This window comes from Toxorhynchites rutilus, chromosome 3 (assembly GCF_029784135.1).
Source record: "Toxorhynchites rutilus septentrionalis strain SRP chromosome 3, ASM2978413v1, whole genome shotgun sequence".
Lineage (NCBI taxonomy): Eukaryota > Metazoa > Arthropoda > Insecta > Diptera > Culicidae > Toxorhynchites > Toxorhynchites rutilus.
In genome coordinates, this window is record NC_073746.1 from 24255716 (window position 1) to 24278719 (window position 23004).

Sequence of the window (23004 nt, forward strand, 5' to 3'; positions counted from 1 at the left end):
ACGTTCTAGCGCCCTGTGTTATGCAAGTATACCACGAGTGGGACTCGATGTTGTACGGGAAAGGGTTAAAGAGCGCACTCATTTCACATGAAGCCAATAAAGTTTCTTGCAATCAACGTGAATTGTGGCGCCAAAAGGGAGCTCCAGCACAATCACCGTCGAAGAACACATGCTCCATCCGATAATGGGTGTTGATTTATTTTCACCTTCCGCCGAATGCCATTCGCTGCTGCTGCTGCTGCTGAATCATCGAAATGAAATTCTTCGGCGGAATTTATTCAGAAGATGTGCGCGAGGTGGTGGGCATTTTATCGCGCCACACATCTCACTCATCAAGAAGCACACAGACAAATATCGGCGAATCGACGGAACCAACATTCACATCTCGACGCCGCCGGAGACCTTCGATGGTCTCGGTTTGCAATTGGAACGATGGGTGCTTGGGTGACGGGCAAACAGACCAGACACTGCTGGCACGCGCGGATGACCCTCTCCTCTTCGACAATAATTGCAATTCGAAGAAATGCTCTGCTTGTTTGTTTGGTGACCGTTTGGGTGACCTTACCGGATAATATATGTTAGGTTGAATAGCAATTACTGGGCCACCGGTCGTTCGTTGTTCTGTGCTGCGTGTTCGCGCTTCAGAACAAAGCCGAATTGAACGCGCCGCACCAAGGGAAGAACACGCGGTATAATTCGGCAATTTAAATACATTTCGCGCGTTTGTCATTCGAAAAATTGGTGGAAGCCGCACCGGATCAAACGCGTGATCAGCCAAACGCAGCACCCCCGATAACCTTAATTCGTGCTGGGAAACCCCCCGCACTGTACCGAGACCAGACTCGAAACGCTTCCGAAAGCGGCACGAGGTCAATCGGGGGATGACTTGGTTGTCAATTTCGGTTCGGTGAAAAACAATGCCGGCTTCAGGTCGGGTATTCAATTATTAATCAAATATGATTATTTCTTGTACCAACTTCACTTACCGATTAATCTAATCACTACCCACAGTTTCACTCTGTTACACCGTGAACAACTTTTCACTTTCAGATACCTCAGAAGATGCACTTGGTAAACACAGTCTCTTTGCCAGACCACTTGAAAGTCTGTTTGAATGTCTCTTTTTTTCTCCGCGAGTTTTGATTTGCTTTGACGTTTCCAAAAGCGTTCGGATTGATTGTTTACATTGCTCCACTCTTCAAGTCCGTCGACTTCCGTGGGTTAGCCTGACCGGTGGTGGAGGGACGTAATCTGCTGATATGTTGTTTGTTTTATCTGATCTCTGAATGCGGGGCGCCCCTTCTCCGACCTGGGAGGGGAAACCTCGCCCAGTGCACGCATACGACCAATTTTTATTTTTTTTTTTTATTAATCCGATTATTTTTACAGGCTCAGTTACATAAGTTTAATGGAGCCAAACTCTTAACTATATTTCAACTAGCATATATCAACATGTTGTTTCCTTAATTCTATGGTTAATGAAATAGGAAACCGATTACTCGCGGTCGACTCGAGTTTAGAAGGGTGACACATTTTCATTAGGAAAAGGATGGGATGTAAGGAGATGTGTGTTTACACTCGCACTCACATTCACATTCACATTCACATTCACATTCACATTCACATTCACATTCTCATTCACACTGACACTTCACACTCAATTCTTAAAACTATCCTTACATTTAATATGTGTTTACAATTTAACTTATTCTAATGTTAGTAGGAAGGGAACCGATAGCTCGCGAAGGACGAAAAGGAGGGGAAAAGGATGTATGAACAATCACACTCGAAGATCGATAGCTTTAAGGAAAACATATATTTGGGACATGTAATCAAGGTCTAACCGAGCCAACACATCTCTCACCGGCACATTGGACTGTTTTCCTCCAGCCCGAAGGGAGTTTTCTAAATTCGATCTGGCGACAAGATACAACTCGCACGACCAAACAACGTGTTCGATGTCGTGGTAACCATGGCCACAACCGCAGAGATTGCTGTCGGCAAGATTAAAACGAAAAAGCAGCGCGTCTAACGAACAGTGATTGGACATGAGTCGGGAGAAGGTGCGAATAAAGTCCCGACTCAAGTCCAGACTTTTGAACCACGGATTGAGGCTAACCTTAGGGATAATTGAGTGGAGCCACCGGCCCAATTCATCTTCGTTCCATTTGCGTTGCCAGTTAACGATGGTATTTTTACGAACTAAAGAATAAAATTCATTGAAGGCGATTTGACGCTGATAAATTTCGCCTTCAATTGCACCTACCTTTGCTAATGAGTCAGCCCTCTCATTACCCGGAATTGAGCAATGTGAAGGGACCCAGACAAAGGTAATGACATAACAGCGTCTGGATAAAGCACTCAAAATTTCTCGTATTCTCTCAAGGAAGTACGGCGAGTGCTTTTCCGGCCTCACTGAACGGATAGCTTCGACAGAGCTAAGACTATCCGTTACAATGTAATAGTGTTCAACAGGTCGTGAGGCGACGCTGTCCAGCGCCCAGTGTATTGCTGCCAATTCAGCAATATACACTGAGCAAGGATACTGAAGACTGTGTGAGGTGCTAAAAAAATTGTTGAACACTCCAAATCCTGTGGACTCATTCATAGAGGACCCATCAGTAAAGTACATATTATCACAATTGACACGCCCATACTTTGCTTCGAAAATCGTAGGAACGATCCCCGATCGATGATAATCTGGAATTCCATGGATATCCTGCTTCATGGACAGATCAAAATGCACAGAGGAAATGATGTAGTCAGGAAAACAAACACGGTTGGGAATATACGAAGAAGGATCAACCTGCATGGAGACGATTTCATGATATGAGCTCATGAATCCAGAATGAAAATTTAGCTCGATCAGCTGCTCAAAATTTCCGATCACCAATGGGTTCATAACCTTACACCGGATGAGGAACCGAAGAGATAATAAATTGAAGCGATCTTTTAGTGGGAGTACGCCTGCCAAAACCTCGAGGCTCATGGTATGCGTTGAGGGCATACATCCCAACGCAATACGGAGACAAAGATACTGAATTCGCTCGAGTTTAATGAGGTGTGTTTTGGCAGCTGATTGAAAACAGAAACTGCCATACTCCATCACTGAGAGAATAGTTGTTCGATACAACATTATAAGATCTTCGGGGTGGGCTCCCCACCAGGTGCCGGTAATTGTACGGAGAAAGTTTATTCTTTGTTGACATTTTTTACTCAGATACCTAATATGGGCCCCCCAAGTACATTTGGAGTCGAACCAGACCCCAAGATATTTGAATGACATAGCATGAGTGATCGGTTTACCCAAAAGTTGAAGCTTTGGTTTTGCTGGTCTATGCTTCCTAGAAAAAACCACCATCTCTGTTTTCTCCGTGGAGAATTCGATCCCTAGCCCAATGGCCCAGGTTGAAAAATTGTTCAAAGTATCTTGTAAGGGTCCTTGCAGGTCGGATTCGTTTGATCCTACGACAGACACCACTCCATCATCTGCAAGTTGTCTTAGGCTGCAATTTTGTGTAAGGCAATTGTCGATGTCGCTTACATAGAAGTTGTACAAAAGGGGGCTTAAACATGAGCCCTGGGGGAGTCCCATGTAGGAGACCCGACTTACTGTCGAATCCCCGTGAGAAAAATTCAAATGTTTCTCACAAAGCAAGTTATATAACATATTATTCAATAGAGGCGGCAGACCCCGAGAGTATAATTTGTCTGACAGGACCTCTATCGAAACTGAATCAAAGGCCCCCTTTATGTCCAAGAATACTGAAGCCATTTGTTTTTTTTCGGCGTAAGCCATTTGAATTTCTGAAGAAAGCAACGCAAGACAATCATTCGTCCCCTTGCCCCTGCGGAACCCATATTGTGTATCTGAGAGTAGGCCATTCGTTTCTACCCATCGATCAAGGCGAAACAAGATCATTTTCTCCAACAATTTCCGTATACAAGACAGCATTGCTATTGGGCGGTACGAATTGAAGTCGGACGCAGGTTTTCCGGGTTTTTGAATAGCTATAACTCGTACTTGTCTCCAATCATTTGGAACAATATTATGTTCCAGAAACCGATTGAATAAATTCAACAAGCGATGTTTCGCCACATCAGGGAGATTTTTCAGCAAGTTGAACTTAATTCTATCCGATCCCGGAGCAGAATTGTTACATGAAAGGAGAGCAAGAGAGAATTCTACCATCGAAAACTCGGAATCAAGATCGCACCTATCTTGTGGTATATCTCGAACAATTTTTTGCACAGGAGCGGAATCAGGACAAACCTTCCGTGCAAAATTAAAAATCCATCGATGTGAATATTCTTCGCTTTCATTCGTTGGAGAGCGATTTCTCATGTTTCGAGCCACTTTCCATAATTTTTTCATTGACGTTTCTCGTGACAAACCTCCCACGAAATTTCGCCAATAAGCACGTTTTTTCCCTTTGATCAAGTTTTTAAATTGATTTTCAAGGTCCAAATACGATTGAAAATTTTCAGGGGTTCCACGTTTCCGAAAAGCTTTGAATGCGTTCGATTTATCCTGATAAAGCTTGGAACATTGGCTATCCCACCATGGATTGGGAGGCCTTCGACGAATAGTGGAGCCTGGGATGGGTTTCGTTTGAGCGCGAACCGCGCTGTCATAGATCAAACGAGAAAGGAAGTTATACTCCTCCAATGGAGGTAAACCATCTCTGGAATTGATGGCTAGAGCAATCGCGTCCGCATATTTTTTCCAGTCAATGTGTCTTGTGAGGTCATATGCCATGTTTATAGATTCAGAAGAATTCGACCCAATGGTGATGGAAATTTTGATTGGCAAGTGATCACTACCGTTGGGGTCCTGGATTACATTCCACTTGCAATCTAACGATAGTGAATTCGAGCAAAGCGAGAGGTCAAGAGCACTTGGGTTAGCAGGAGGTTTAGGTACACGTGTTGTTTCCCCAGTATTCAAAACGGTCATATTGAAGCTGTTACAAAGGTCATATATCAACGATGAACGATTGTCGTCGTACTGTTCCCCCCAGGCAGTTCCGTGAGAGTTGAAGTCTCCCAAGATCAATCGTGGCTCAGGAAGGAGTGAGCACATGTCAACAAGTTGCTTGCGGCTAACCGCAGCTCTCGGAGGCCAATACAAGCTGACAATACAGAGGTCTTTTCCTCTGATGTTTGCATGACAAGCAACAGCTTCAATCCCTCCAATAGGTGGAAGGTCAATTCGAAAAAATGAGTGGCACTTATTGATCCCCAATAGCACCCCTCCGTATCTGTCATCACGGTCCAAGCGTATAATATTGAAATCATGGAAAGAGAGATCATCTCGCGAAGAAAGCCAAGTTTCGGACAGAGCAAAAACATCACAATTGAATTTATGAATTAAAAATTTGAATGTATCCAATTTAGGGATGAGACTACGACAATTCCACTGTAAAACAGTGATATCTCCGACCTCTCTATTTAAATTAGACATCAAGAGAGATAATCATTGCAAGGAGGGGCCATGTTTGCATCAATTGTTGCAAAATTGTCTTTAATACTGGAAGCATTGAGATGACAATGGTTCTGATGGAGTCGGAAACATTAAAACACTTGAAGATTTGATCCAGAAGGTCAGACAACTTTATAAATCCCGATTGGGAAGTTGAACTGGACGAAAAAATAGGGACAGTTGGGGTTTTTGATGTTCCCTCGAGTGCTGGGTCGTTCGAAGGTGAACTATTCCCACGGAAGCCAGGAGGAACCTGATTTTGCTTGTCCGCGGCACTCGATTTTTTAGGCAAGCTAACAGGGGGTATCACCGGGGGGACTTGTTCTTGAACTTTGGGAGTGGTCACATTCTTGCGCCGGGGATTCCCTTTGGAAATAAACGGTGTGTCCCCGCTAGCTGTGTCCGCTTCCATTTCATCAACTGGCAACGAGGAAAAAGTATTGTGTGTTGAGATTGGTTGTTGTTGTTGAGTCAGTGGAGAAGCGCCCTTTAAAATTTCCGCAAATGTGCGCTTCGAGCGTTCCTTTAAAGAGCGCTTCTGTTTCTCCCAGCGACTCTTATAAGTTTCACAAGCTGAGAGCGCGTGTGGAGTTCCCCCGCAATATGGACATTTATGCTCAGTCGCACTGCAGGATTCCCCCACATGTTGCTCTCCGCAAGTTGCACAGCGCTCCTTGTTGGCACAATAATCTGAAGTGTGACCAACTGACTTGCATTTGTTGCAAGTCATGGGCTTTGGCACAAAGAGTCGCACCGGCAGTCTCAATTTGTCCACCATAACGTAGTCAGGGAGAGCGGAACCAGCAAAAGTTACTCGAAACGAGTCGGACGGCGTGAATTTAGTTTCTCTCCCTTCCTGGGAGACTTTGCCTAATTGGCGACAGTCCAAGATCTCGACTTCCATCGAGGGGAGCTTCTTGAACTTTCCATTTCCTTTTTTAATAAATTCACACGTCAGACCCGTTTCTGTAATCACTCCCGCAATTTCTACGTTATGGCAGGGCACGTATGCGCGATATTCTAAAATGAACCGCTTGTCGACAACAATCTCGTTAGCTTGCTTCCGATCAGCCACGACAACACGCAGTTTGTTCGGGCGAACCTTGGAAATTTCGACCACGGAGGAATAATTTTTTGTCAAATCTTTCATGATCTGAATGACATTCAGGGATTTTCCTTTAGGTTTAGGTCGGAAGAAAACAACCCATGGGCCAGTTCCAGTTGCATTTTCTGGATAAACCTTGACACGGGGTGGAGACACAACAGGAGAGGAAAGTGGGGTCGATTGTTGAGCGGAAGCGGAAACAGCAGGGTTGGGTGGCGTGATCGGGAGTTCAGTGGGAGCGGGATCGTGAGGGGGAGCGAGAACGGGAGTGGGAGCGAGAAGGAGAATGAGAACGGGAGCGAGAGGAGGAACGGTAGCAGGAGACTGAGGGGGTGAAGAGGAGAGGTTTGCAAATTTTCTTGAGGGGGGCTTGTTTAGGTGGGTTAATTCCTCCCCCGAAAAGACTTCTTCTGAAGGGGGAACGCGTTTAAGCGACTTCCCACCTCCCGTAGATGTGGAGGGATAGACAGTGGATTCAATCTCCATGTCAACGGGTTCTCCGCATTCTGCCATATAAAGTGGCAGATGTACAGTTTTTCAGTGATTTCTCAATCTTTTTTTCTGATTATTTCTTAAACTAAAAACCTTAATCTAATAAAAAATATACTTATATCGCACACCCGTGCGGTTGAATTAGAACGGTTCCCAGCGAACCGCGTGTCGATCGTACAGCACAGCTGCAACGGTGTATGGCTCCACAGTGCGATGATGATTTCGATGACGATGATATGGCGATAAACACGCCAGCACACAGCGCCCGCGATGCAGGTCTTCTTCCTTCCGCTTTGTTTGCTTCACACTATTGCTGTCCAAAAATCCCGTTTATTTCACCAGCAGCGAAAGTAACGGTATCACAACAGTATCACAAGATAACGGTATCACCAGACGGGAGAAAATACACCCGGCGGCCTCGACTTCACGAAGACGAATGACGACCAATTGTGAATGGAAAATGCGGCGTGTTTCAACAAGTTACAAGCATTGTTCACACTTTCTCAGCAAACAAGATGTACTATTTTAACTACTGGGCGCCTAATTGGTACGCATGTAGGAATTTAATCTACACGAGACTTGATGGTGCGACGGGATAACGATGCCGTCTACGAGGGGAGGGACTGATTCGTTAGTAATTTTTTTTTATTTAAAGTCAATATGGAGTTGAACATCTGTTTTTTCTGACAAAATTTTTACATAAAAAGTTCTGTGCACTTAATAGGAATGTAGTAAATTCCGGTTAACATATTTGTATATTAACGTTAGATTTTGCTGGGATCAAGGAGACCCATAGAAACCCATGTAATTACGATGTAGGAGTAACCTCCACAGCCTTTACATTCCAAGGGATAGTCGATCTAAAAATAAAGCCGCGAATCGTGTAATTCCCACAAACTTTCTCTTCGTCGCGTCACTCCATGGTTATTTTTTCAATGGTCAATGTAACACAACGTTTTATTTCATCATTACCTTTATGATTTCCCCCCAACAAACCATTGCGCCATTGCGTCGTAGTCGTTATCGATGACCATTGTGTCGGGCTCAGATTCGAAACGTAACAATAATTGTGTATCTTCTCGGGCTTGTTGTAAACTTACGATTTTACTTCTTTTTTTAAGTTCACCTTCTTCACCGTTTTCTTTATTTATAGGTCCAGTGATCCGGTCGCGCCGCATGATGCGAGAGATTTACGGGGAGATTACGGATGCCAGTGCACAGAATGTCACAAACTTCGTCGGTAAGTAGCAACCATAGACGAAAGTTATGATAGTCTTTATGCGTGTATAATGGTCAACTTGATTTTTCTTTCTTTTTTGTTTGTCCGCAATCAGATACATGTCTTTACGATGGTTCGCAAGTGTCCCGAACGAGTATCGTCTGCGAGAAAAAGCATGGTTGCAGAGCGATCCAGAAGACGGGCGAGTGCTGTCCGGATTATCAGTGCGGTAAGTCGGCCGACTTCGGTGGCACGATTCGATTCTAAAAAATATAATCATATATTATTTACACGTCGTTGTAGAGTGCCAACGCGATGGCAAGACCTACGCCAACGGGGAGAAGGTGTTCGATCCGGAAACACCCTGCCGGGTCTGTTACTGTCAAGGTAAGAAATTTATATTGGCGTGCATTTTAATCTGCTCTTCCTGGATCATTTGGTCGTAAAGTCGAAAAAGACGTCCAAAAGCGATTATTTAAGTACTATAAAGTTCAATTAAGGGTAGAATCACAAGTTCCACTTGTAAAGGCGCGTTTTCTCTTTTCTGTAGAGGAGCGTTTCCACAATGTTTCTCTGCTATGTTATCTTTACATACGTGATAGAAGTAATCGAGTACAGTTTCCTAGATAAGTTTGGGAACACCATTACTCTTATACCTTTTATCAAACAAAGAGAAGAAAATGTTCAGTTATTCCCTAATTTTTCCGTTTTGGATATAGTGAATGAATAATATTGGCATCCATCCGGACTAGAGCTTGATTGAACCTCATACAGACTTTGTTAAACCCAAGCAAGCGCACCGCGAGACAGACTCGATGTTGTACGTTTTGGCACAATCATTCCACATCGAGTGAGACTCGATGTTGTACGTGAAAGGGCTAATAGGAGATGTTGTGATAGATTCAATCCTTAGAACACGATAAAAAGGATAGATGGATCATAGGGGCTTTTTTCTGTTCGAAAGTCATTACAAATGACAAGCTTAAATCGCTCCTCTACATAGCAATATGTTTTCGGAGAATTTCCGGTAAAAGTTTTCATTAACACTGAACCCAACTGTAGTAATTTCCAAAAAATTCTTCAATGGATTCTACAAGCAATGGTACAGCTAGATTTCAAGGAATCTCTGTGGTGTAATAGGATTTTCCTCCGGACGCTTTCCAAAATTTTGTTGTGATATGGGCTTAGACCATTGTGAGTAGAGCATCTCTCCAATCCATTTTTGACCTACTGATCTTTAGTATGCAATGGCAGATGAGAAAGATATACATCAGTTCCCTTAACACCAAGTAGATAAAAACGCTTCCCAATTTCGGTTCTTTACAAAAATTGGAATTGTTCATGAATAAAATTTATCTATAGCGAACTGTGTGGGAACACAAAAAACAGTAGATGATAGTTTAAGAAGAACGGTAAGGCTCTAACAACCATTTAGTGCCGGAATACCCGACTATCTGCCGATCAATATATATATACAACTTTTTTAAAGTACTTCTTCGAGATTTTTGTTTGATTTGTTGTGTTATTTTGTTCTGCAATATACATTGAAACATTCATTTCGAACAGTTAGTCCAACATTTATACAACTTTATCTGAGTTATTTAGATAGAATCAACTTCAAAGAAATTAAAAAGCATACCAAATGTTCATAATCCTAGATTTTGCTGTCATGAAGAATCTCAATCACACCATCATCAGAATCAGCAAAACATTTACGTTTTTATTTAGGTTCCTTACATTTATTCATAGGGGAAGACGGGGTAAGACGGACCACTTCTAGTTTTGACATAGGACTATGTGTTTGATTTCTATAAAGGGGGGTCACTCTACGAAAAATGTAACGATTTATTAAGAGTTTTCAAACGCATATTACTCAAAATGGTTATTGCGACGTATGTTGTGTTATATGTCATTAGACAGGAAATTTATCCAGAATTTTTTTGCTTGAAACTTAAACGGTAAGTATAGTAAAAATAGCTATCCATTTGACGATTTAATTGGGTATGTTTTCTTTCGATTGCACTATCAACTCGCTTTCTCCCCGACGCAACGAGCAATCTTTTTGCCTAAATTCGGGCGTTAGCTCATAATGTGAGTTAATGCGTAAAATGAATTATTTTCCATTCACCGATAATAGGCATTTATTTTATATTATATTGTATGTTGTCCAATCAATTTGTGCTCAATTCATGTTTTTATCGTGTAGGTCTCACTTCTAAAACAATTTGTGTAATTGTGGTCCAGGATGTCATAAAATCGAGTATGTTGTTTGGTTATGTGAAAATGCAATCAATGAATTTAAATGGCTGCTGATTTAAAAGATCGAAAGGGTATACCTACGTAAATCAGATTATGATAGCTTGAGTAGTCGCAATCTTACAGGGCTATAAAATTATTACAATGTTCCGGACAACGTGACAACGAAGGAGATAATGCTATTTTTATCTATAATATATTTTTGTAGTCATAGATTGTTTTGACTCAGGCTTATATTTATGTAGGTCTTAACTATTTAGAATTGTGTTTAAAAATTATACATGATGACTCTTTATCTTCTTCTGCATGATTGAATAAACAGAAGAAAAGGGTAGTAATGGCTTTAATGGTATTTTTCTGTACATTTTTGAACAGAATGCGGTACCGAATTCTACCACGTTATGTCATCTAACCCGTTTAAAGGATACAAGTACATACAGGAAACGGTTTTTCCAGGGCATCCATTTGATGAATCAAAAGAGAAAAAAATACAGATTTTGAACAATGAAAAACTCAATTGAAATGCAATTACTACACATAATCACAGTCCTATGTCAAGATCCCGTCCGTGCCACTAGGCTCAGACCCATCCACTTTTATAAGAAATCCTAAGTATTTTGGCAAATATGCTACGCAGAAAGCATTAATAGCATATTTTTGTCATTTCGAAACACCTTGCAACACTTGAGCGCACGAAATATCAAAATTGTAAACAAAACAAAGTTTTCGTCTATTGCGGTTGCAAGCGATCTAATTTCCAAGGTAACCGAAATAAGGATTTCTCCAGCATAAACTGTATATTCCGTTAGTTGCCAGTATCCCACTCTTCCAGTAGATTGTTCCGGTTCTGCCTGCATGAAAAGGTATGTAAAATAACATATAAAAAGAATGTAAAGTGCAAAATAATGCAAAAGGTGCTCTGGAGAGAAGACGGACCATTTGCGACGGGGTAAAAGCGCCACATGTTGTAATATCAACATATCGTATCGGAACCAGAAGTATCTACTTCGGGGTCATTAGGACTTCACGTGAATAGATTTTGAGAGATTTTAGATCCACGCAGATAATCGTCCGATAATTTGATAAGTTTTTCAATTTTTTTTCAAAACTCTGGACATGGAATATAGAAAAAAAGGCTCAGAAGTTTGTGTGTAGTTTATGAACATCCTTAAACATTCAGTACCTTAGACAACACTGTTCCTGTTACTTTTACTAGACTAAATTGTTTGAAAATAGTATCGCTCCGTCTACCCCGCGAGTGACCCCCCTTCTTACCCCGTCAGGAAAATAAGAAGACTTTTTTTTATCATTTTAAAAATTAATGGAAAAACGCAGAAAAATTTATACAATCAACAGTTACACATTTTTAAGTAGCAGATTATTATATACTCAATGACATGTAGCACAACGAATAGGGGAAATCATAAAGGACGTTTAAATGAAAATTGGTTTTCTTAGGGGGACGGTCTTACCCCGTCTTCCCTTACTCTATTTCACTCTACCCTCCGTGGCGTAATAGTAGCTTTTTATCCCAATGCGAGGACACGTGACACACTGCATCCAAAAGCAACAGTGCTCAGACTAGGATTGGGCGGATTTCTGAACGGCGTAGGGATCGATTGATTGATTAAATCGGTACCAAAGAATCGTTCTTTGCAGAATCGATGTTTGAAAAATCAAATGCCTTTTTGCTACTCATTTACGTATTCTGTATAAGTATTGGCTTATCTTTTCACATGGAATAAACATTTCACATTTCTATTCTAACATCTAAGCAACAAGGGCATCTTATTTTGATTCTCAGCAAAAAGGTCACAAAAAAACTCAAAGTCAAAAAAAAATTTCCAGGGCATTCATTTCGTACCATTATGGAATCATATTATTAAATAAATTGATTGAAAATTGTTATTAGTAATTCAACAACTGATATTCGTCCACAACTCCGCTGACAATATATATATAAATATATATATATATATATATTATATATATATATATATATATATATATATATATATATATATATATATATATATATATATATATATATATATATATATATATATATATATAGTAGGAAAAAAAAATCATAACTAGTAGTTCAAAAGTTATAAATTTTTGAAAAAAGTCATTTTTGGCAAAAATGCGAAAAAAATGTTTTTTCGGACCTAACATGGAAATGGTCACCCTAACAAAAAAAATAAAAAAATACGAGTCTCATACTTTACGATAAAGAACAAAACTACCACTTTTGACGAAAATCTGAGAACCAATATATCGGTTTGGCATGGAATGGCTGTATACATACATATATATACAGCCATTCCATGCCAAACCGATATAGCGTTTCTCAGATTTTCGTGAAAAGTGGTAGTTTTGTTCTTCATCGCAAAACATCAGACCCGTATTTTTTTATTTTTTCGGTAGAGTGACCATTTCCATTTTAGGGTGGTCCGAAAAATCTTTTTCCTCTCTTTTTTTTCCAAAAGTGACTTTTTTCAAAAATTCATTACTTTTAAACTACTGGACCGATTCAGATGTTCGATATATCAAATTAAAGCAAATCACCTGGTCTTTTTTGAAAAAATACTATACCTGCAGAAAATCTGAATTCTGCTCTCGTTATTATTGATTGCACTCGGTTTTCATTGTTTTCGTAGTCTCGGGACCAGAGGCGCTGTACTTTTTTATGTTTTCTGGAAAGCTGAGGATTTTTCAGATAACACATCTCGAAACCAGGGAACCGTGTTTTTCGCTTTTGAGTTATGATTTCTCAAAGTTAGCCGATGGTCTAAAAAATCATTTTCCCCTTTTTTCCCAAAAATGATTTTCTCCAAAAATTTGTTAAAAAAAAAAAAGACGAGTGGGTAATGTCGGTGACATAACCGGAGTGACGTAGGACTATACACAGGGGACAGCTTTTGTTAAATATATATTTTAAATATATTGTTTTATTTTCTTCTCCTACGTGAATACCTACCTATCTACCTGAAAAATGGATTAGTTTACTGTTTACTCTTTATGAATATGTTGATGGTTCTGAAAAGAACCTTTGGTGTTGTGTTTTTGTTATCACTCGATATTCCCATCTTGTTCGGTTAAACCTTCCTGTTTAGCTATTGCGTTTGCCACTCGCCACAGCTTTCACAGTTGGAAAATTTCATCCCATCCAGCTTGTGCCATGTTGTTCAGTAAATTACATTTAATGCGACGTGCCGGAGAAACACTTTGCCACTCACTGAAACTAATTGTTGCCTTGATGAGCGCCGAACCGAAGCTGCTCTGTTCTTGATGCGGGTTTTCTGATTGTCGTGAGCAGCTTTGCAAGCCAACTCGAGCACTCCGACGGCCGAAACTCTATAATCGCTGTTAGGTATACTGGTGCTCCGGCACCAATCCGTTCGGCCTAGTTACCCTTGCGGAGCAATCAGTGAATGCGACCAACAGGGAACTGGAGACCTGCACGGTTCGAGTGAGACTTTGCCTTTCCCTTAACTTGTCCTCCTTTGTTACGTCCACGATGCCGATGCCGTACAACCACACGGGTTTACGGTTTGAAAGAAAATAAGATATTTTTTGGGGTCCGCGTGTTTTATACTCTAGCGGTACACACTAACAGGATAGAGACAAATCGGTAGACTTAGCCAGAGGGACGAGTCCAACGAGGCGAACGAATGAGCGTTAAAAGGGAGCGATGGCAAAAAAATACATTCATTACGATTTGTTCGCTCTTTGGATTCACATGCAGGCTAAAAAGGGTCCTTTTCAGGATCACAAAATTATCTTCAATCTAAACAGTTTATTGTTTTGTTTAGAGATTTGTTGCCACTCGCCACAGCTTTCACAGTTGGAAAATTTCTTCCCATCCAGCTTTGTCACATGTTGTACAGTAAATTACATTCAATGCGACGTGCCGAAGCGCCACTCAGTATCGCATTGGAGGCGATTTTAACCTGTAATTGAACATTTGCGATGACAGTGGTACAGTGTCGACTTTCAATGTGAGGTCATAATTTGGATCTCTATGTTTACAAAAATTTCCAACTAAATAAGTCGCATTACATGTCCGTCCAATTAGCTTAATGTCGAACTAATTGTAAATTACTGTACTTTCAATCTGGAAACAATTTAAGAATTGGTGAAAATTGAATAATCAGGAAAGTCCCCAACTATCAATAAGCTCAGAACAACTGTCAAATTCACATACTCATCAGATCCTGGCAAACAAATTATGAAAAAATCAATTTGTGTTTTATTATTATTTTGGATAATGTTTTAGAAAGCATTGAACTGTATTTCCTAAACTCTTTTTTGGAAGGTTTAATGGCCCTGAAAAGCGCCTTGTTTTATGGAATGGTTCCAATTTAGAAAACTTAGTACTCGTGGTATTGAAGAAAACCATTTGAGAACGCCCTCAATGCCGCCTTGTTCTGGATTTGCCACCAAAGCAGTTTGTATAAAGAACAAACTTTTTTCTTCTGCTACCTGATGCCGTTTTGCGATTGCGTTTGCCATTCGCCACTCGCTGCAACTGCCTGTTGTCTTGATGTCCACCGAACCGAATGTGTTCTGTTCCGAATGCGGGTTTTCTTATCGTCGCGAGCAGCTTTGCCAGCTAACTCGATCACTTCGGCGGCCGGAACTATATAACGCCGGCTAGGTGGACTGGTGCACTGGTACTAACGCGCTCGGCCTAGCTACCCTTGCGGGGAACTCCAGATCAACACGGTTCGAGCGGGATTTTGCCTTTCCCTTCACTTTTCCTCCTTTACCATGTCCAGACATGGCTGCTTGGGTTGGTTTGTTGATGTGTTGTGATGCGAACCGATGTGGTGTACGGTTTGAATGAGAATGATCGTTACGGCAGCGGAGCGGGGATTTTTAAGCTGACTGGCTGGCTCGAGAGTTACGCATGTGTGAGACTGCGACCAATGTTTCGTTCATTTTTTTCTTTTTCCTTCCCAATCGTGCTTCATTCTATTTCGCTGCTGCTCTGGTTGCCCGTTTTGGTCGGTACGATTTGAGGAGCACAAAATGGACCAATCAAAAATGGGCACATAGTGCATTTTGACAATGCTTGATATTTCACAATTATTCAATTATTTATCTCAAGAAAAATGAAATGTTATTCGTTATGATAGATGCGTAGATATATTTCCTATCAATTGATGCAAAAACCTTTGCGATCTATTGAGAAATACTCGAGTTATAAGCGTTCCAAATCTTGCATTTTTTCCTACTTGTTCAGTGCCTAGATTTCTATTTCACCCCCTATATCTTCCGGTTAGACGTAGTCCTACGTCAAAATATTTTTTTCACATTTGGCATCAAAATTTTTGTTTCGAAAACCTCGATTTCCTTTACTCCCCCCTTGGGTGATTTTTCGGTTTTCAAAAAACTCAAACTTTGACCGCTGTGCGACACTAGTAAATGAAGTCCGATCGAGCTGATATTTTGCATAGGGTAATTTTTCGTGGGAATCAACATTTTTAATCAAGTTCGCTTTGAAAATTCGAGATGGCCATTTTCATTGGCACTCTAATGCATACGTACATGAGAGAGAAATGAGAGAGAAATCTGTAATGATACAGATTTTCAGCATGTTTTTTGACCAAGAATCTGTATATGCAGATTACAGATTATTGGATATCTATGCAGATTGTATACAGATTTTGTAACAATAATAATTTTTGAATATTCGATCATTTTACGCAGCAATTCAAACAGTACTGAACTGAACTATTTTTGCTACTGTCAAATGCGTCAAATATAGTAGTGATGGATATCATATTTTTTCGCAATACAATGCGAACAAAACTACAAGTTTGAAACCGTCCCGCTACAGAAACTGTGAACGCAACTATCAAATCGAAATTATTTGTTAAAATCCAGGGGGGAAGTGCCTCACTACAGATGTTGAACGACGTCAAAGCTAAATTCTGCAAGACCATGTATAAACACCTCGAGGAAAGTGAGCATTAAATAATATTTTATAACGGGAAAAAAGGGAAATAAACTCTTTCTGTCGGTTTTCCCTAAAAATAAATTTATAAATGTTTTTTTATTTGGCATAATTCTCTATGTATCTTAAACTCTCAATATAGGAAATAACACATTTTTTATCAAATTAGACCTCTTTGCGAGAAAAAATTGCGCAGTAAAATTTGCATAGGCCTGAATATTGAAAAATAGTCTTATTCAGAAAACTACTGGCAACCTGTAGAAATGATCACGAGCTTAAAACTATGGATAAGCAGAAGCAAAATCAGCAATACAAATTCCAATACAGATTTTCTATTTTCTCTACAGATAAAAAAGATTTTTTAGCTCGGAAATACAGATTTCAATGTGGGACCACTGCTGTTTACGCGTTTTGGCGGAGAAACTGCGTGAAGAAGCCAAAAGTCATTACTAACGTTTCACTCGAATGTTGGACTCAAACATTCGACTAGATGAATCGACAAATGTTGTGACGAATGTGCTGCTACACGGTGAAGTGAATGTTCGATTCAACGCAATCGGTCCAAACAATCGGCGAGTATTTGGATCGAATGTTTATTGTTTTTATTTACCATCAAAAACGTTTGGAAACTGAATGAAGATGCGAGTATTGAAATTGATGCCGTAGCAATTGTACTGATATTGGGCTGTAAATTAAAAATGCTTGAAATCAACATCATTTAACTGCAATATTTTGCCGAATATTTTGAATTTTATGAATCAATTTTATAACTCCTTCATCTACAACTTGTAAACAAACCAATCTGTCAAAGATAGATTCGGACGAATTGTGTAGCGGTGTATCGAATGTCATCAAGTGTCGAATCAATGAATGACAAAAATCCTTTGACTCGTGCCACTCGCGTTGGAAGGTAATCCACAACGAGCGGATTACCTTCCAACGCGAATATTCAACGCTCGACATTGGAGGTTCGTAGCTCGTCCATCGACTACACGATGCGTCAAACCATCGAGTGTCCAACATTCGGGGTTGTTCGTAGCATCGTATAGCGCCGGCATAACTGAATAAGCATATAGTCAGTCAGACAGTCAGCTGACTATCCTCAGGTGACTATGACTATGCAGAGCCTTGGTTATGACAATATTTTTGAGTAGTTGAAGTTATAATAGTAAGCGCTTAGGTGCCCGGACTTCGGTGCATTACGATACTTACTTATCACTTTCATAACCTATTATATATGTGGATTTAGAAATATTATCCCTGAATTTAAACCATATTTTCCTTTCTTGCAGGTGGTGAGATCAGTTGCAGTCAGGTAACATGCTACAAACGACACGACTGCGAGCCAAAGTTCATTTCAGGCCGTTGCTGCCCCGAGTATGACAACTGTCCTCCGCTAGGTAACACATCCAATAATATACTTATCAATAGTGCAACCCCAATTCAATTCAGATAATATTTCAGAAAACTCCAAACTCGCGGAAACCGTCTCTCCTAAAGAAGAATCCAGCGCCGAGTCGAAGGAAACCGGTCTCGACGCGGAAGATCTGCTCGAATTTGATCAACCAAAGGCAATCCCAGTCTCTAGCAGCAGTGCGGCCCCTATCAGCACAACAACGACAACAACAACAACCACGGTAACGACCGAGAGTCCCACATCGGCTAAAATAGTTATACCAGCGGCAAGCAACAACCCGCTGGGGATCAAAATCAAGGAAATCACCAAAGGAGAAGAAATCCGTCTAACCGACAGCCGACCAAAGATCTCCACCACCACAAGCATTTCCACGAGCAGCAGTGAGGAAGCTGCTCGTCCTTCCACCGAATCCTCCGCCTCGCACAGTGAGGAAGCCAACAATCTTGAACACCTGGATCTCAACATCACCGATGACGGGGAAGATGGAATAAAAAATGTGCGACATACCGACGAAGATGCAGGTGCTAGTGGAAGTGCCGAGGTGAGATCAACCGCGGCGCCACCCGCGTCGGAAGAAGTGGAAGTCTCTTCCGAAGCTAGCACCCAAACGATCCGAATTCTCTCAGCCTCGTCGACGGCAATGCCAGACGACGCGTCCGATGAAGTGACCAAGAAAGACAAGCCACTGCCGGCGGTGGTACAGATCGGGGACAAACTGGTAATCGTGGATCACAACCAGCCCAAACCGATCACGGTGATTCAGGTGGAAGAAGTCGAAGGACTGCAGCGGGGTGAGGATGATATTTCCTACGACCAGGAGATGTACACGGATCGGGCGCCCGACAGCAGGGACACTCCGAAGCACATGAAGCTGGACAGTGGCGAAGGGGAGATGTTATCGACGCAGGCGGACTCGAGTGCGGCTTACGAAACGATTTATCGCGGTGGTGGGTCCGCGGACAACGGAGCATATGAAACCGTTTACCGGGGTGGTTCGACGGAACACATGGCGGCCTTTGAGACCGTCTATCGAGGGGGTTCTACGGATAACGTGGCTTCGGAAGAGGCCTTCGAGACGCAGCATTACACCGAAGCACCGAAGGAAGTGCAGGAACGACACGAAATGCAAGCGGATCAGATGTCGGCTAGCAGTGAGGAGTTTATTCAGATTGCATCTTCATCCGAACAGTCGGTCCGATTGGTTGAGGAACATACCACAGTGAATTCGTTGGTGACTAGTGGGGAAGAGGGAAGCACAACGGCCGATTTCCACATGTCCGCTGCTGCAAGCTCGGAAGCGTCGGGAGATGAGGTTTTCGATACCCATTTCTATACCGAGGGACCAGGAGGATCATCCGAAACGACTGATGTGGTGACAAATGCTCTCAGTGAAAGCCAGGAGCCGTCGAAACCCGGCAAGGATATGTCCGGAGACGATATGACGACCCACAGTAAACCCTACATCGAGGATGACGAGCACGATCTCATTCAGCCAGGATTTCAACCCATCCCAGAGGACTTTAGTCTTCCTCTGCAGGATCAACCGACGATGATGGATATGGCAGATGAGCTGGATCAGCACAGTTCCTCGATGAAGAGCGAGAGAAGAGATGATGGTGGTGAAGCCTCGAAGATCCTGTCCGAAGTGCTGGAGTACCGTAAAAACAAAACAACGACAACCACTGAAGCTAGTACCAGTGAGGTTGACACGGCGGCTACCAACTCGCCAGCTTGGTTGAAAGAACCACTCAAACCAGAGCTGAGATCTCCGGGCGAACCTCTTCTGATTCCGGAGTGGGAGCGTCGTCACAACAGAACGGGCAACAGCTCATCGTTCGAGGAGGAATCCAGTGGGGCAGGAGAGTTTCACATACTGAAGATGAATTCGGAGGAGTACATCGATAGATCGGAAGGGAGTGAGCTGAGTTCCTCGACGCGGAAGGAATCGGAGGAGACCACACTGACCCCATCCAAGATTCTGCAGCAAGACATTGACTCACCCGATAGTGGGTCCAGCCTCGAGTCGGATAGCATCAAGCACAATCCGAAGAACGACGTGGAGAGTGTCAAATACGACGAGAACGAAAACAGCGCAGTGGAAGATGTGCTCCCCAAACAGGTCCAGTCCAGTATTTGAGAGTTCTCCCAAGTTGGTGCGTAAATGTAGGACAATTCAATCAATTGAACTATTTTAACGGATGCAAAAATAGAATGTAGCTAAACGAATTTACTGAACGAGTATTTAGCAAAAAAAAAATCTCGCCCTTTTCGCAATGTCTCGGCATTGCGAACGGCGGAGAATAAGGTGCCAGTTAATAGAAGAAAACCTTTTCTCTCTTTCTCCTTGATTTAGATCGTAAGAATTATTTATTGTCGCTTCCTGCTTCCTCTGGTGGAAGCATGGAAACACCTCTATTATCAGCGTGAGAAATGATTCCAAAACATTACGCTTCAGACAGTTAATTTCAGTGCCATTATACTCGAACCCGTTGCGACAATTGGCCACACCCCCTTTTTCCAAATAAAAAACAAAACACCAACAGCCTGAGGTTCGTCTCCTGTCCAAGTCTCTGAGACAAGTGCAATCAACTGAAATACGCAATTATCGTTTTCACCTTTCCGACCGAGTCAAAAAATATTCGGATTGGAACCGTGAAAAGACCCCTGCTGAATAATAATTATAATACGTAACTAGTCAAACGGGACTCTTGTTATGACCGCTGGGGACTTGACGATGGGAAAGTGACGAACCCAGCAAAAAAAAGCTCCACAAACACTCACACATTTGTACAAATCCGTTTCTGAAATAGTAAACGTGATAGTAAACGCACCGAAACACATGGCACAAAAACAGGAATCAGAAGCGAACCCACTTATCAGTTGTACTCCCACTCTTTTCCTCTCCCTTCCTTATTTAGTGTTGTTGATATGTTCAACTCGAAAGTATAGTCGTTGTTGTAAGTTATTTATTACAAGCGAATGTTTGGCCTTCTCAAATTTGCAAAAACAAAAACCAAAATTATGTCACGTGCACGCGTTCATCGATTACTCTGGAGAGACATGTGATAGCTCTACCTGTTCACTAGAAGAAGAAAAAAAAACAACAAAACGATAAAACAACACGGAACACACATTTATTAAGTTTGTTAGCTCAAGTTAACTCGCCCCCAAAAGCATCAGTAGTAAGCACCCTCTATCCACGGCTAGAGGCATTCAAGTGTAAACGAACGTAAAATAAAAAACATAGTTTGAGTTTAAGACTGTTATAAAAATAGTTGAAGGTGAAAATCACTATTTATTGATTATTTATAATCGCTGCTAAGGGTGATTCCCGAGAGAACTCGGATTCCACCCGTCCGCTCGCTCTCTACGTTAATTCCAAAACGAAAAGGCAGTCCCCCCGTTTCAACTATCAAACTCATCAGCCCCGGGGAGGCGCCACTCTGCCTCCCCTAGGCTATGATGAGCTAGGCATTCTTTTTTCAAATTTTTATCATTACTTTTATCAATATTATTATTATTATTTTCGTCGTAGGATAAGCAAACCTAGGTCGTAGCGATGTTAGAGCGGAAGTTAACTGAAAGAAAGAGTCATACTTATAAATTGAATATAAACTAAAGTTAATCATCCATCTTTCTTTAAACTATTGGAACTATTCAATACTGTTTACTAGATGTGAGGAATCCTTTCCGCTAGTGCGGGGGAGGTTTGTGTTCCCCTCCCGAAGGAATTATTAGAGTTAAAATATGTAAAATAAACTAATTACAAATAAACCATTTTTTAGGAAGATAATTTTCGTCAGCTCCGGTGGATATCACATGATCCTATTTCGTTTCATTGTCTAGTTTGCGGATCTTTTTTCGACAGTGGTTTCAAGGAATATTTCAGGAAATTGAAACCACAATTTGAATTTTAACTATTTTTGAAAACATTCAACGTGAATGTGTGGTTAGAGGCTAACTCCGACACTTTTAGGAATCGATTGAAAGTAGACTGAGGCGAGGCTAGTTAGACATAGGCGTAAGTTGGACAGTGACGATATCTTAAATCTGAGCGTTCAAAAAATTAGCGGTCTATGGATAAAAAATAGCAAATTGCTGATGCAATAAAATAAGCAAAAAATGGATTCTGTATTACGAGCTACTACCAAGCAACCTGATTTTTTCAAATTATAGTTGGCAACCCTGTCTGGAAATGGTTAAAAATCATGAAAAAAAATCGGTTCTAACGTAAAACAAATGTTTATCGTATGCATTAGTAGTAAATGTTAATTAAACTGACCAGACGTCCCGCGTTACGCGGGACAATCCCGCATTTCAACAAAATGTCCCGCGTAAGATTCCATCCCGCGAAACGTCCCGCATTTGGCAAAAGAAACGAAAATGTTCCGCGATATCAATATATTTCAATATCACAATTTGATCATGTTGATTTTATTAAATGGATGAATCTAAAAAAATATTCGAGCGCTTCTAATGCATCCAAAGATTAATACGTTGAGCTGGTTTCATCGCACCGACATTGGGCTTTTTTTTAGAGAGTGTCAACTATTTAGAAGCGACAGCAACAAAATTGGATTTTTTTTATAAAAGTCCCCTATTGATCCGCAGGGACCAACGTGAGTCAGACGAAAAGTTCATCTTTGGTCCCCTAGCACGATCAGGGCTTACCGTTTTGAATAAGCCGGAAGAACTAGTGTATACTCGACAGGAAGAGGCAGAGTTGTTTGATGAAGTATCGTAAATGAAGCGCTGGGCGGTCTTACGGAAGTTGGCCGGAACCTGAACCATGGCCGATGAAAAGATGTATATCGGCGTGTTATTTTACCTTTTCGTGGCTTTGGTGGTCGTCTGTCTCTCTATTTTGGCCATTCTCCCAAGAGTTTTCTATCAGGCGCAGCTGTGGAATGTTGGGAAGTTTGGTGGTCTTCGCGACAATGTTTATCCCCAGTCGATCCATCCTCCAGTGATCTTTTGGCATAATGGGCTGATCCCAGGTTCGGCATAAAGACCACATCACCTTCCCGATTCCGGCAAGTACTTCTTACTATATATTTCCCCGTTCACCATA

General features: G+C 41.4%; 1 protein-coding gene across 5 annotated transcripts in view; it reads left to right on the plus strand.

Moving 5' to 3' along the window:
• Window positions 1-21707, plus strand: part of LOC129775513 (uncharacterized) — a 130867-nt gene extending 109160 nt beyond the window's left edge. For 4 of the 5 annotated variants that reach the window (XM_055780345.1, XM_055780342.1, XM_055780343.1 and 1 more), the window contains 5 exons: window positions 8233-8319; window positions 8414-8527; window positions 8602-8685; window positions 17809-17916; window positions 17969-21707. In XM_055780345.1, the coding sequence (XP_055636320.1) occupies window positions 8233-8319; window positions 8414-8527; window positions 8602-8685; window positions 17809-17916; window positions 17969-20070 (2495 nt within the window). In that variant the 3' untranslated portion in view covers window positions 20071-21707. The remainder of the gene's footprint in view (window positions 1-8232; window positions 8320-8413; window positions 8528-8601; window positions 8686-17808; window positions 17917-17968) is intronic. The other variant, XM_055780347.1, reaches the window with a different exon arrangement.
• Window positions 21708-23004: the final 1297 nt, after the last annotated feature.